We start from the raw sequence: 15,581 nt of genomic DNA, 5'->3' as shown, positions 1-15,581 counted from the left end.
AGTAGCCAGAGACACAGTAGAGAATTACCCTAGCAAAGATCACACGAAAACTTTGCTGAGTAATAACAGGCTGTAGGAGGATTGAGAAACCACTGAGTGACACAAGCTTTAGTTGCTGCAGCGACCTTCGTCAGGCTGGCCTTACAGACGTCCTTGGGTTTGCGCATGCGCCTCAGCGCTCTGTCCGTGCAAGTCCACTGTCTCATCCTTGGTGTCCAGCCTTCCGTCACTGCCAAACATCACAGATTAACTGGTGCCGTACCCGTCATGTCCAATGCCAGTCAAATCTCCACTGAAACAAAGTAAATGAATTTAGTTATACATTTACATTTTATGTAAGTCAGGTACAAGATACACAGTGTCTTTCAAAATAATTGCATCTATGCGTCTATGGTGATAGATCACAGCATAGGGAACAACTCTGGTTCAAGATAAAATGTTCACTGACTCTTCCCAACAACGGCATGTGTACTTTTGTATCGGTTATGCCCCTAGGCGACAGAGTGTAGGCACCCTGCAGGGTGATCAAGTGTCAGCTATAATCTAGTCGTCTGCTCTGTAGGCCCAGCAAGATTAAAATACCTGATTCTCTTCTAAATTACACTCCTGGAAATTGAAATAAGAACACCGTGAATTCATTGTCCCAGGAAGGGGAAACTTTATTGACACATTCCTGGGGTCAGATACATCACATGATCACACTGACAGAACCACAGGCACATAGACACAGGCAACAGAGCATGCACAATGTCGGCACTAGTACAGTGTATATCCACCTTTCGCAGCAATGCAGGCTGCTATTCTCCCATGGAGACGATCGTAGAGATGCTGGATGTAGTCCTATGGAACGGCTTGCCATGCCATTTCCACCTGGCGCCTCAGTTGGACCAGCGTTCGTGCTGGACGTGCAGACCGCGTGAGACGACGCTTCATCCAGTCCCAAACATGCTCAATGGGGGACAGATCCGGAGATCTTGCTGGCCAGGGTAGTTGACTTACACCTTCTAGAGCACGTTGGGTGGCACGGGATACATGCGGACGTGCATTGTCCTGTTGGAACAGCAAGTTCCCTTGCCGGTCTAGGAATGGTAGAACGATGGGTTCGATGACGGTTTGGATGTACCGTGCACTATTCAGTGTCCCCTCGACGATCACCAGTGGTGTACGGCCAGTGTAGGAGATCGCTCCCCACACCATGATGCCGGGTGTTGGCCCTGTGTGCCTCGGTTGTATGCAGTCCTGGGTGTGGCGCTCACCTGCACGGCGCCAAACACGCATACGACCATCATTGGCACCAAGGCAGAAGCGACTCTCATCGCTGAAGACGACACGTCTCCATTCGTCCCTCCATTCACGCCTGTCGCGACACCACTGGAGGCGGGCTGCACGATGTTGGGGCGTGAGCGGAAGACGGCCTAACGGTGTGCGGGACCGTAGCCCAGCTTCATGGAGACGGTTGCGAATGGTCCTCGCCGATACCCCAGGAGCAACAGTGTCCCTAATTTGCTGGGAAGTGGCGGTGCGGTCCCCTACGGCACTGCATAGGATCCTACGGTCTTGGCGTGCACCCGTGCGTCGCTGCGGTCCGGTCCCAGGTCGACGGGCACGTGCACCTTCCGCCGATCACTGGCGACAACATCGATGTACTGTGGAGACCTCACGCCCCACGTGTTGAGCAATTCGGCGGTACGTCCACCCGGCCTCCCACATGCCCACTATACGCCCTCGCTCAAAGTCCGTCAACTGCACATACGGTTCACGGCCACGCTGTCGCGGCATGCTACCAGTGTTAAAGACTGCGATGGAGCTCCGTATGCCACGGCAAACTGGCTGACACTGACGGCGGCGGTGCACAAATGCTGCGCAGCTAGCGCCATTCGACGGCCAACACCGCGGTTCCTGGTGTGTCCGCTGTGCCGTACGTGTGATCATTGCTTGTACAGCCCTCTGGCAGTGTCCGGAGCAAGTATGGTGGGTCTGACACACCGGTGGCAATGTGTTCTTTTTTCCATTTCCAGGAGTGTATATTTGTCCGCTTAGAGACACTAAGATTTTCTTGTTGAAAATCACGCTGTCAATTTACTTGTGTAGATAGTATCTACATCTACATCCATTCTCCGCAAGCTACCTGACGGTGTGTGGCGGAGGGTGCCTTGAGTACCTCTATCGGTTCTCCCTTCTGTTCCAGTCTCGTATTGTTCGTGGAAAGAAAGATTGTCGATATGCCTGTGTGGGCTCTATTCTCTCTGATTTTATCCTTATGGTCTCTTCGCGAGATATACGTAGGAGGGAGCAATATACTTCTTGACTCCTCAGTGAAGGTATGTTCTCGAAACTTCAACAAAAGCCTGTACCGAGCTACTGAGCGTCTCTCTTGCAGATACTTCCACTGGAGTTTATCATCTCCGTAACGCTTTCGCGATTACTAAACGATCCCGTAACTAAGCGTGCTGCTCTCCGTTGGATCTTCTCTATCTCTTCTATCAACCCTATCCGGTACGGATCCCACACCGGTGAGCAGTATTCAAGCAGTGGGCGAACGAACGTACTGTAACCTACTTCCTTTGTTTTCGGATTGCATTTCCTTAGGATTCTTCCAATGAATCTCAGTCTGGCATCTGCTTTACCGACGATCAACTTAATATGGTCATTCCATTTTAAATCACTCCTAATGCCTACTCCCAGATAATGTATGGAATTGACTCCTTCCAGTTGATGACCTGCTGTATTGTAGCTAAATGATAAGGGATCGTTCTTTCTATGAATTCGCAGCACATTACACTTGTCTACACTGAGATTCAATTGCCATTCCCTGCACCATGCGTCAATTCGTTGCAGACCCTCCTGCATTTCAGTACAATTTTCCTTTGTTACAACCTCTCGACATACTACAGCATCATCCGCAAAAATCCTCAGTGAACTTCCGGTGTTATCCACAAGGTCATTTATATTATTTTGAACCTACGACACTCCCCTGCGGCACACCTGAAATCACTCTTACTTCGGAAAACTTCTCTCCATTGAGAATGACATGCTGCGTTCTGTTATCTAGGAACTCTTCAGTCCAATCACACAACTGGCCTGATAGTCCATATGCTCTTACTTTGTTCATTAAACAACTATGGCGAACTGTATCAGACGCCTTGCGAAATCTACCTGGGAAGCCGTGTCTATGGCCCTCTGAGTCTCGTGGACGAATAGCGGGAGCTGGGTTTCACACGATCGTCTTTTTCGAAACCCATGCTGATTCCTACAGAGTAGATTTCTAGTCTCCAGAAAAGTCATTATACTCGAACATAATACGTGGTCCAAAATTCTACAACTGATCGACGTTAGAGATACAAGTCTATAGTTCTGCACATCTGTTCGACGTCCATTCTTGAAAATGGGGATGACCTGTGCCCCTTTTCCAATCCTTTGGAACGCTACACTCTTCTAGAGACCTACGGTACACCACTGCAAGAAGGGGGGCAAGTTCCTTCACGTACTCTGTGTAAAATCGAACTGGTATCCCATCAGGTCCAGCGGCCTTTCCTCTTTTGAGCGATTTTAATTGTTTTTCTATCCTTCGGTCATCTATTTCGATATCTACCATTTTGTCATATGCGCGACAATCTAGAGAAGGAACTACAGTGCAGTCTTTCTCTGTGGAGTATGGAGCATATCTAGTTAGAAGAACCTGCCAGTCGGTGAAATCTGGTCATGCCAAGGCCGGGGAATACTAAAAGACTCCTAGCATCACTGGGTAACGTCAGTGAACATCTTGCATCTAACAAAACTTGTTCCCCATGACGTGATGCATCATCCCTATAAGTTTCATGAAAAACTTTGAAACACATTGTATGCATCCTAGGCATTCAATATGTTTTAGTTGTCAGCTGTGCGATCATTTGTAGTAATACGGGGGTGAATACTGACCATTTACCTTTATGCACAAAGAATATGCTAAAAGAGATATATTAAGCTCAAGAAAATAACGCATAATGTAAAGTGGTCTTGCTTTATGTAACCACAATAGTTCTAAATAAGTAGCAAACTAAATTATTCCTAGTTCGATATGTCTTCCACAAATATTGCCTCTAAAAAACAAACGAAGTAATTATCCGAATGAGACGATAATTAGTAGATGTGATTTACATGAACAGACAAACAATTGATCACAATTTCAAAAAAAATGGATAATTTATTCAAGAGAAACAGCTTAACAAACTGAGCAAGCCAATAATGCATTGGTCCATCTCTGGCCCTCATGCAAGCAGTTATTCGGCATGTCATTGATTGGTAGGGTTACTGGCTCTTCTCCTGTCAAATTCCTTCTCGTGCCAAATTCTACCCAATTGGCGTGTTAGATCGTCAAAATCCCGAGATGGTTGGCAGGCTCTGCCCATAATGCTCACAACGTTCTCCATTGGGGAGAGATCCGGAGACCTTGCTGGTCAAGGTAGGGTTTGCCAAGCACGAAGACAAGCAGTAGAAACTTTCGTCGTGTGACGGCCGGGTATTATCTTGCTGAAATGTAAGCCGAGAATAGTTAAAGGACGATAAAACGGGGCGTAGAATATCGTCGACGTAGCTGTGCTGTAAGGGTGCCTTGGATTACAACCAAAGGTATGGTATCCCACCGCTGTTTGGGGCATCTCCAGACACCTCTTCGACCTGGAATCTCATTAAGTAGAATTGTCTTCAGTGATGAGTCCTGCTTAATAATTCCCGATGACCATCTCAGACGTCTCTGAAGACACCGCACACAGCAGCCGGATACTGACCTGAGTTAACATCAGAACTGGGGACCACGAAGTAGACGAATTCTGCTGCCTATGCAGCAAAAAACCCATGTTGGATAGAGGAAGGACATCATAAAAAGCAGTCTAGCACTGGAAGAAAAGGTACTCCTGGTTAAGAGAAATCTGCTGGTATCAAATAAAGGCCTTAATTTGAGGAAGAAGTTTCTGAGAATGTACGTTTGGAGCACAGCATTGTATGGTAGTGAAACATGGACTGTGGGAAAACCAGAGCAGAAGAGAATCGCAGCATTTGAGGTGTGACACTACAGACGAATGTTGTAAATTAGGTGAACTGATAAGGTAAGGAATGAGGAGGTCCTGCGCAGAACCGGAGAGGAGAGGAATATGTGGAAAACACTGATAAGGAGGACAGGATGATCTGCTAAGACATGAGGGAATGACTTCCATGGTAATAGAGGGAGCTGTAGAGGGCAAAAACTGTAGAGGAAGACAGAGATTGGAATACATCCAGCAAATAATTGAGGACGTAGGTTGCAAGTGCTACTCTGAGATGAAGAGGTTAACACAGGAGAGGAATTCATAGTGGGCAGCATCAAACCAATCAGAAGACTGTAGGAAAAAAAAAAATACTAGGAGCAAGCATTTCTCAGGCTCATCTGCATCTATACCTAACACTGCAAGCCACCTTATGGTGTGGAACGGAGAGTACTTTGTGTTTGACTGTCAATTCTCCTTTCGCCTTCCAGGCGATTTCTGGTGAGCCTTTGTGTGTGAACTCGAATCTCTCTAATTTTACCTTCACAATCTACTCGCGAGATATACGTAGGAGGAAACAATATATTGGTTGACTCCTCAAGTAAGGTACGCAGTCGGCATGTTTACAGTAAATAGCACCACAAAACACAGTGCCTCTCTTAGCGCATCTGCCTCTCAAGTTGGGCGATCATTTCCGTGAAGCCTCCTCGCATACTAAGTGAACTTGTGACGATACGTGACGCTATTCTCTGCAACTCCTCTATTTTTCCTAAGAATCAGACCTCTTACTGGTCCCAGACTGACGACCGGCACATTTTACCAGTCGCTGGGAACGTGTGTGATGCTACCGGCGGATGTTGTACATTAGGTGAACTGATTTGGTAAGGAATGAGGAGGTTCTGCGTGAATCGAAGGGAAGGGCATATACGTAAACCACTGGCAAGGAGAAGGGAAAGGATGATAGTACAATTAAGACATCAGGAAATGACTTCCATGGTACTAGAGGGAGCTGTAGAGGCATGGTACTAGAGGGAGCTGTAGAGGGCAAAAACTGTAGAGGAAGACAGAGATTGGAACACATCCAGCAAATAATTGAGATCGGTTGCAAGTGCTAATCTGAGACGAAGAGGTTGCACAAGAGAGGAACTCGTGGTGGGCTACGTTAAACGAGTCAGAAGATGGATGACTCAAATTACAAAAAAGAAAAAAAGTATTGGTAAATGGTGGTCATATATATGGAACGTGTTTTTGGTATGACAAGTAAAGATGATTGTCTAAAACTAGAGAGACTGAAGACTGGTCGGGTGGCAGGTGACTCACTTGCTGTGCTAGGACAGGTCCTCGTTGCGGCCGCCGGGCTCGGCTTCCGACATGTGGGAGGGTGCCCCAGCGGAGCTTGCAGCGCCCGCCGGCAGGAGGCAGCACAGGCCGCACAGCCCCGCGGTGGGCGCCGCAGTCGCCGACGATGCCGAGGGCGCGGCGGGGCCGTAGCAGGCCGGGGGCGGCGGGGGCGGCGCGGCCGGTAGCGGGGGCGGCAGCTGCGCCAGCGTCGTGGCCAGCGCCATCCTGCACAGCGCGACAGCACCGGTCTGAGGCGAGGACTGTACACATCTGCTGCTGGACACCAGGCCTTTATCACTAGTATTAGAAGATAGCAGGAACGACAGCAGCAATTTGCCATCTCGTGTTGTAAAATCATTGCTACAGATCGCTTTCAGCTCCATTACATTTTATATCATACTAGCTTAGTACCCGGTGTTGCCCAGGTATGAACTAGCTCCAATCTTCTTTTAGTCCATCACTCCTTCCCCCTGTATATGTTCATTTTCTCCCCCTCACCCTACCCACCTCCTCCTCCTCGCCATCCCTCTCTGTTCACCTCCTCCACTCTCTATCCATCTCCTGCTGGTCCTCCCTCTCCCTCTTTGCTCCTACATCTACATCTACATTTATACTCCGCAAGCCACCCAACGGTGTGTGGCGGAGGGCACTTTACGTGCCACTGTCATTACCTCCCTTTTCTGTTCCAGTCGCGTATGGTTCGCGGGAAGAACGACTGTCTGAAAGCCTCCGTGCGCGCTCGAATCTCTCTAATTTTACATTCGTGATCTCCTCGGGAGATATAAGTAGGGGGAAGCAATATATTCGATACCTCATCCAGAAACGCACCCTCTCGAAACCTGGACAGCAAGCTACACCCTGATGCAAAGCGCCTCTCTTGCAGAGTCTGCCACTTGAATTTGCTAAACACCTCCGTAACGCTATCACGCTTACCAAATAACGTGACGAAACGCGCCGCTCTTCTTTGGATCTTCTCTATCTCCTCCATCAACCCGATCTGGTACGGATCGCACACTGATGAGCAATACTCGAGTATAGGTCGAACGAGTGTTTTGTAAGCCACCTCCTTCGTTGATGGACTACATTTTCTAAGGACTCTCCCAATGAATCTCAACCTCGTACCCGGCTTACCAACAATTAATTTTATATGATCATTCCACTCCAAATCGTTCCGTACGCATACTCCCAGTTACAGAAGTAACTGCTACCAGTGTTTGTTCCGCTATCATATAATCATACAGTAAAGGACCCTTCTTTCTATGTATTCGCAATACATTACATTTGTCTATGTTAAGGGTCAGTTGCCACTCCCTGCACCAAGAGCCTATCCGCTGCAGATCTTCCTGCATTTCGCTACAGTTTTATAATGCTGCAACTTCTCTGTATACTACAGCATCATCCGCGAAAAGCCGCATGGAACTTCCGACACTATCTGCTAGGACATTTATATACATTGTGGTCCCATAACAGTCCCCTGTGGCTCCTCCCCCCCCCCCCCCTCTGTCCTCCTTCCCCTGTCTACCTATATCTTCTCCCACCCTGTGTCCATCTCCTCCTCTTTTTCTCTGTCCACCTTCTCTTCTTTCCCTCTGCCCATCCCCTCTTCTGTTTATGCGTATTTGTCTCTTCCCCTCTCTCCATCCACCTCCGTTGAGTCTCTATCTATCTCCGTCCCCTTTCTCTGCCACCACGTCACTAATCCCACCGCTGTAGGAGGTTGCAGAGTCTTTTCAGATAGTAAATAATATGCAGAACGACATTTTCACTCTGCGACTTTGGTTACGAAAGTTAAAAAGTCGGTCAAGAAGGAAAGGAGAGTATTCTTACTAGAAAGAGCAGATAAGCAGTTGCTAGCATCTCACTTAGTAAATGAATCGACTTCATTTACTTCCGGTACGATGGACGTGGAAGAATTATGGGCAAATTTTAAACACATTGTAAATCCCGCATTGGACACGTATGTGCCGAAAAAGTGGGTTACGGACGGAAAAGACCCACCGTGGTTTAACAGTGCAATTCGGAGAATGCTCAGGAAGGTAAGACAGTTGCACTCGCGGTACAAGAAAGATCGGGAGAATGACAGGTAAAAGTTAGTAGACATTCGTGCTGTTGTAAAAAGAGCGATGCGCGAAGCATTCAACCACTACCACCGTCATACCTTAGCAAAAGATCTTGCTGAAAACCCAAGGAAATTCTGGTCTTATGTAAAATCGGTAAGCCGGTCGAAGGCTTCCATTCAGTCACTCACTAATCAGTTTGGCCTGGCAACGGAAGACAGCAAAACGAAAGCTGAAATTTTAAATTTAGCATTTGAGAAATCTTTCACGCAGGAGGATCGTACAAACATACCGCTGTTTGAGTCTCGTACAGATTCCCCTATGGAGGACTTTGACATCCCTGGGGTTGTGAAGCAGCTGAATGGCTTGAAAATAAATAAATCGCCAGGTCCTGATGGGATTCCAATTCGGTTTTACGGAGAGTACTCTATTGCACTGGCTCCTTACTTAGCTTGCATTTATCGCGAATCTCTTGCCCAACGTAAAGTCCTGAGCGACTGGAAAAAAACCGCAGGTGACGCCTGCATATGAGAAGGGTAGAAGGACGGATCCATAAAATTACAGACCAATATCCTTAACATCGGTTTGTTGCAGGATTCTCGAACATATTCTCAGTTCGAATGTAATGAATTTCCTTGAGACAGAGAAGTTGCTGTCCATGCATCAGCACGGCTTTAGAAAGGATCGCTCCTGCGAAACGCAACTTGCCCTTTTTTCACATGATATCTTGCAAACCATGGATGAAGGGTATCAGACGGATGCCATATTCCTTGACTTCCGGAAAGCGTTTGACTCGGTGCCCCACTGCAGACTCCTAACTATGGTACGAGCATATGGGATTGGTTCCCAAGTATGTGAGTGGCTCGAAGACTTCGTAAGTAATAGAACTCAGTGCGTTGTGCTCCATGGTGAGTGTATCATCTGGAGTGCCCCAGGGAAGTGTGGTAGGTCCCCTGTTGTTTTCTATCTACATAAATGATCTTTTGGATAGGGTGGATAGCAATGTGCGGCTGTTTGCTGATGATGCTGTGGTGTACGGGAAGGTGTCGTCGTTGAGTGACTGTTGGAGGATACAAGATGACTTGGACAGGATTTGTGATTGGCGTAAAGAATGGCAGCTAACTCTAAATATAGATAAATGTAAATTAATGCAGATGAATAGGAAAAAGAATCCCGTAATGTATGAATACTCCATTAGTAGTGTAGCGCTTGACACAGTGACGTCGATTAAATATTTGGGCGTAACATTGCAGAGCGATATGAAGTGTGACAAGCATGTAATGGCAGTTGTGGGGAAGGCGGATAGTCGTCTTCGGTTCATTGGTAGCATTTTGGGAAGATGTGGTTCACCTGTAAAGAAAACTGCTTATAAAACACTAATACGACCTATTCTTGAGTACTGTTCGAGCGTTTGGGATCCCTATCAGGTCGGATTGAAGGAGAACATAGAAGCAATTCAGAGGTGGGCTGCTAGATTTGTTACTGGTAGGTTTGATCATCACGCGAGTGTTACGGAAATGCTTCAGGAACTCGGGTGGGAGTCTCTAGAGGAAAGGAGGCGTTCTTTTCGTGAATCGCTACTGAGGAAATTTAGAGAACCAGCATTTGAGGCTGACTGCAGTACATTTTTACAGCCGCCAACTTATATTTCGCGGAAAGACCACAAAGATAAGAGAGATTAGGGCTCGTACAGAGGCGTATAGGCAGTCATTTTTTCCTCGTTCTGTTTGGGAGTGGAACAGGAAGAGAAGATGCTAGTTGTGGTACGAGGTACCCTCCGCCACGCACCGTATGGTGGATTGCGGAGTATGTATGCAGATATAGATGTAGAGTGTGCGCTGATACGAAACTTCCTGGCAAATTAAAACTGTGTGCCGGACCGAGACTCGAACTCGGGACCTTTGCCTTTAGCTGGCAAGTGCTCTACCATCTGAGCTACCCATGCACGACTCACAACCCATCCTCACCGCTTCAATTCTGCCAGTACCTCGTCTCCCACTTTCCAATCTTCACAGAAGCTCTTCTGCGGACCTTGCAGAACTAGCACTGCTCGAAGAAAGGATATCGCGGAGACATGGCTTAGCTACAGCTTGGGGGATGTTTCCAGAATGAGATTTTCACTCTGTAGCGCACACTCCGCTGCAGAGGGAAAATCTCATTCTTGGAAACAGCTGCAGACTGCTGCTCATCCCGCGTCCGGCCATCCTGATTTAGTTTTTCCGTGATTTCCCTAAATCGCTTCAGGCAAAGGTTGGGATGGTTCCTTTGGAAGGGCACGGCCGACTTCCTTCCCCATCTTTCCCTAATCCAATGAGACCAATGACCTCGCTGTTTGATCTCTTCCACCAAATCAACCCAAACCCCAGACTGATGCTCACCTTGTTATTTATGCACTTAGAGGAATAACAGCGCTCCTATCAAATTTCCCTGATCAAGAAAAATGTTGTGATGGTTACTTTGAAAAGCACATGAGCCGTTTTTTCAGCATCCCTTTCTAACCTCAGCATGCACTCTGCCCCACTTCCTTCATTGGGCGTTGTTACTGCTCAGCCTGTGCCCCTCAACGAAAGAGAAGACGACCTTTGACCATCGTACAGACCTCCGTATTGAGGACGTACACTGAAGCGTCAAAGAAACTGGTATAGGCATGTTCATATACAGAGATACGTAACAGACAGAATATCCCGCCGCGGTCGGCACCGCCTATATAAGACAAAAATGGCAGGTTATCAACATTGAACGTGGTATTATAGTCTGCGCACGATCGATGGGACACAGCATCTCCGAGGTAGCGATGAAGTGGGGATTTTCCAGTATGACCCTTTCACGACCTGTACCGTGAATATCAGGGACCGGGAAAACATTAAATCTCTGACATCGCTGCGACCGGAAAAACACCCTGCAAGAACGGGTCAAAATGGCTCTGAGCACTATGGGACTTAACTTCTGGGGTCATCAGTCCCCTAGAACTTAGAACTACTTAAACTGCGACCGTAGCGGTCGCGCGGTTCCAGACTGTAGCGCCTAGAACCGCTCGGCCCTGCAAGAACGGAACCAACGACGACTGAAGAGAATCGTTCAAAGTGACAGATGTACAACCCTTCCACAAACTGGTACAGATTTCATTGCTAGGCCATCAACAAGTGTCAGAGTTCGAACCATTCAACTAAACATCATCGATATGGGCTTTCGCAGCCGAAGGCCCACTCGTGTACCCTTGATGACTGCACGACACAAAGCTTTACCCCTCGCCTGGATCCGTCGACACCAACACTGGACCGTTTATGACTGGAAACATGTTGTCTTGCCGGACGAGTCTCGTTTCAAACTCTATCGAGCGGATGGACGTGCTCAGGTATAGACCCTGCATGTTAGCGGGGGACTGTTCAAGCTGGTGGAGGCTCTGTAATGGTGTGATTTGCGACAGCTGATACATCTGAATACGACTCTGACAGGTGATGCGTACGTAAGCGTCCTGTCTGATAACATGCATACATTCATGTCCAGTGTGCATTCCTACGGTCTCGGGCAATTCAAGCACGACAGTGCGACACCCCCCACGTCCAGAATTGCTACGGAGTGGCTCCAGGAACACTCTTTTGAGTTTAAACACTTCCGCTGGCCACCAAACTCCGCAATCACGTATATTATTGAGCATATCTGTGATGCCTTGTAACTTGTTGTTCAGAAGATATTTTCACCCCGTTGTAGTCTTACGGATTTATGGACAGCCCTTCAGGATTCATGGTGTCAGTTCCCTCCAGCATTTCTTCAGTCATTGTCGTGTTACGGGACTTCTGCGTGCTCGCGGGGGCCGTACACGATATTAGGCAGGTGTAGCAGTCTCTTCGGCTCTTCAGTATAGAGCGATGTAGGTAGAGACAGTTGTCCGACAACATGTATTATAGCTCCAAGCGGCACACAGCCGCGTACACAAAAATATACGTCGAATCTTCCTTCTAACATTTAGATATTTAATTTTGAAGAATGAACGGTTGATTACTCTGTTTCGGCTCACATAAATCTGGGAGGATACTCAAATATGAAACAGTTTTCTTAAGCCCTTCGTGACACGCTAGTTCTAGACTGTGTCGTATTTCCATATATAACATCCGTAGATACAACTACATTCATGTCGTAAGTTGGTTCCTGGGTAACAAATGGTTCAAATGGCTCTGAGCACTATGGGACTCAACTGCTGAGGTCATTAGTCCCCTAGAACTTAGAACTAGTTAAACCTAACTAACCTAAGGACATCACAAACATCCATGCCCGAGGCAGGATTCGAAGCTGCGACCGTAGCGGTCTCGCGGTTCCAGACTGCAGCGCCTTTAACCGCACGGCCACTTCGGCCGGCTCCTGGTTAACAAAAGATTTATTTTCGTAGCGCAACCCTACCTTACGATGTAAAACTATGCAGCCTGGTCCGCGACGCCTGGTTGGCAGTGTTTGCACCTCAGATGCCGATTCCGGCCACCGTGCTCTCACATTCTAGGACATTTCTAGAATTTTGTAAAACTTTCAACGTCAACACTAACATACGCTATATCACTGTAATTGCTATGGAATACAGTTATATAAATTGTACTTACTTCGATATATATGTTGACAGAAGTGCTAAAAACATCAATCAAAGAAAAGTCCCTCGACGATCTAGCATTTGCCAAAACCCGCGTTTCGACATGTGTAACCGTTCACGAAATACAATGGGTGTTATGTCTTACGTGACTCACCCTGCATACATTGTGTGTGTGTGTGTGTGTGTGTGTGTGTGTGTGTGTGTGTGCGAGCGTGCGCACGCCACCCGTGTACGGAGTTCCCATCTTTGTGCCTCGTAAACGTATCTTCTGCACGTGCGTGAGTCGAACATAAAGCCGCCGTCGTGATGGCGTGCAGTTACGCGAGCTTACAACACCCCCTCGTCACTAATTACGTATGACACATGTCCTTCGCGTGTAGGCGGCCGCTACAAAGATATTATACCGGTGCCTATCCCACGCCTTCACATGCAGCTCTTGTAAGAGTAGAGGAAGCTAGCCGCAGATAAACGTGAAATATAGGGCCGTGTAACTGAGCTGATCACGCGGACATTCTGATCCCCTATAAAGATGGTATCTCCCCATGTTCTATCATCTCACATAAAGTAGCGTCAGTTCCCTGCGTTGCTACTCTCTTACAGTGTGAGAATGCTTAAATATAAAATTTACACCCTACAGATAGGTCTTCTGTGTAAACATGCTCAATTTTGTTCCTCAATATAGAGTCCCACACGTCCCTTTTAGATTCAAGCTACAAAATGTAATCATCATCATCAGTGTTCTGCCCAAACGCAGATTTTCACAAGGTACCTCTCTATGCTTTTTTGTCTTCTGCCATGCTCTTCTAGTCTGCGTAATTTCTAACTCCCTTTATGACTGCTATGATCTTGTACCTCCTCATTCCTCTCAACTTAAACATTACAAGCAAGTCTTCCAGTCCAGACTGTATACCAGTTACGTTCGTTTCAGAATGTGCTGATGGAATAGCTCGATGCTTAATCATCACAACCTCCCACTCGACGAAAGATCCGTACCCAGAGACTGGAAAGTTGGCACAAAAAAAATGGTTCAAATGGCTCTGAGCACTATGGGACTTAACATCTGAGGTCATCAGTCCCCAAGAACTTAGAACTACTTAAACCTAACTAACCTAAGGACATCACACACATCCATGCCCGAGGCAGGATTCGAACCTGCGACCGTAGCAGTCGCGCGGTTCCGGACTGAGCGCCTGAACCGCTAGACCACCGCGGCCGGCAAAGTTGGCACAGATCGCATCAATATTCAACACAGGCAATAGGAGTAACCCACTAAATTACAGGCCCATATCATTAACGTCGATATGCAGCAGTTTTTGAGCATAAATTGTGTTCGAACATTATGAATTATGTCGAAGAGAAAGGTCTATTGACACAGTCAACGCGGATTTAGAAAACATCGTTTTGAATGCTACCAGTTTCAGCATTTCACAGTGCCATCTTCATGCCCCATATGCACCTCTCCAGATAAACGAAAATGTCACATGGCGCCATAAATCTCTGGATGTCGTGAATTCAGTTGTTACATTAGTGCTTCATTCGAAGAGTTGATAGTAACACCTTCGAACTTTTTCGCTACCGTTCCGCTATCTAACAGCGCGAGGGAAAAACGAACACTTAAATTATCCAGTGCGAGCTCTTATTTTTCTAATTTTATTATGATGATTTTTTCTCTATATGTAGGTGGTCACCAACAAAATATTTTAGCATTCAGAAAACAGATAGTGATAGAAATTTCGTGAAAACATCTCACCGCAGCGGAAAACACCTTATGTTTCAATGATTGCCGCCCCAACTCGCATATCATGTCCGTGAAACACTCTCCCCTACTTCGGGGTAATACACAACGGACTCCCCTTCTTTGAACTTTCCTGATGTCCCTCGTCAGTCGGATCTAGTAAGGATCCTTCACCTCACAGTAATATAGGACGGTCAAGTGTAGTGTACGCAGTTTCTTTAGTAAACCTGTTGCACCTTCTAAACGTTCTGCCAATAAATCGCAGTCTTTGGTCAGCCTTCCCCACAACATATTCCAGTTGGATTTTCCCCGGGGCGGGACCTGTATTGGCCCTTACATTCTGCCCCCTGCTGCTCTAATTGACTCATCATCCCCCCTGAACCCTGAGGCTTGAGGAGAGTTGACTGGGCCGCATTTTCCGGTCGCCGGACGCCTCCCCACATCTATTCAGCGGGCGATATCGCTATCTGGAGCTCTGCGCACGTGTCACACACGTGCAGGCCCTTCTGCTAAGCACATCCCTTCTCGCTTCCACCTTGTCCTGGGGCGTGCCTCCTGAATTGCTAGGCGCCCAAATAGTGTCACCACTTGTACACGAAACGTGTTAACCGAGAACCGACTGACTGTTCTTGTTCGTACTCCAGTGTTTGAAATCTGTCGCACTTCCAAGGTGACTTCATTGCTGGATCATCACCAAGTCTCTGCGATTTCCTAAGATATTTCTGAAGAGCAAGACGGGAACGCTCCATTCTGAAAAGGCCTCAGTCGCGCTTTTGGAAAAGATGGTTTGTTATCAGAACAATACTCCTGTATTTCATCACCAACTTTTGCCAAACATTTAAATATCAAATAACGGCACAAAATGACAA

General features: G+C 47.1%; 1 protein-coding gene across 1 annotated transcript in view; it reads right to left on the bottom strand.

Moving 5' to 3' along the window:
- Window positions 1-6,328: 6,328 nt before the first annotated feature.
- Window positions 6,329-15,581, bottom strand: part of LOC124552332 (homeobox even-skipped homolog protein 2-like) — a 40,380-nt gene continuing 31,127 nt past the window's right edge. The window contains exon 4 of the mRNA XM_047126603.1: window positions 6,329-6,566. Coding sequence (XP_046982559.1) covers window positions 6,329-6,566 — 238 coding nt within the window. The remainder of the gene's footprint in view (window positions 6,567-15,581) is intronic.

The sequence above is a fragment of the Schistocerca americana genome, chromosome 10 (assembly GCF_021461395.2).
Source record: "Schistocerca americana isolate TAMUIC-IGC-003095 chromosome 10, iqSchAmer2.1, whole genome shotgun sequence".
Taxonomy (NCBI): Eukaryota; Metazoa; Arthropoda; class Insecta; order Orthoptera; family Acrididae; genus Schistocerca; species Schistocerca americana.
Note: the sequence above shows the minus strand (reverse complement) of the source record. Positions and strands in the feature narration are given on the sequence as shown.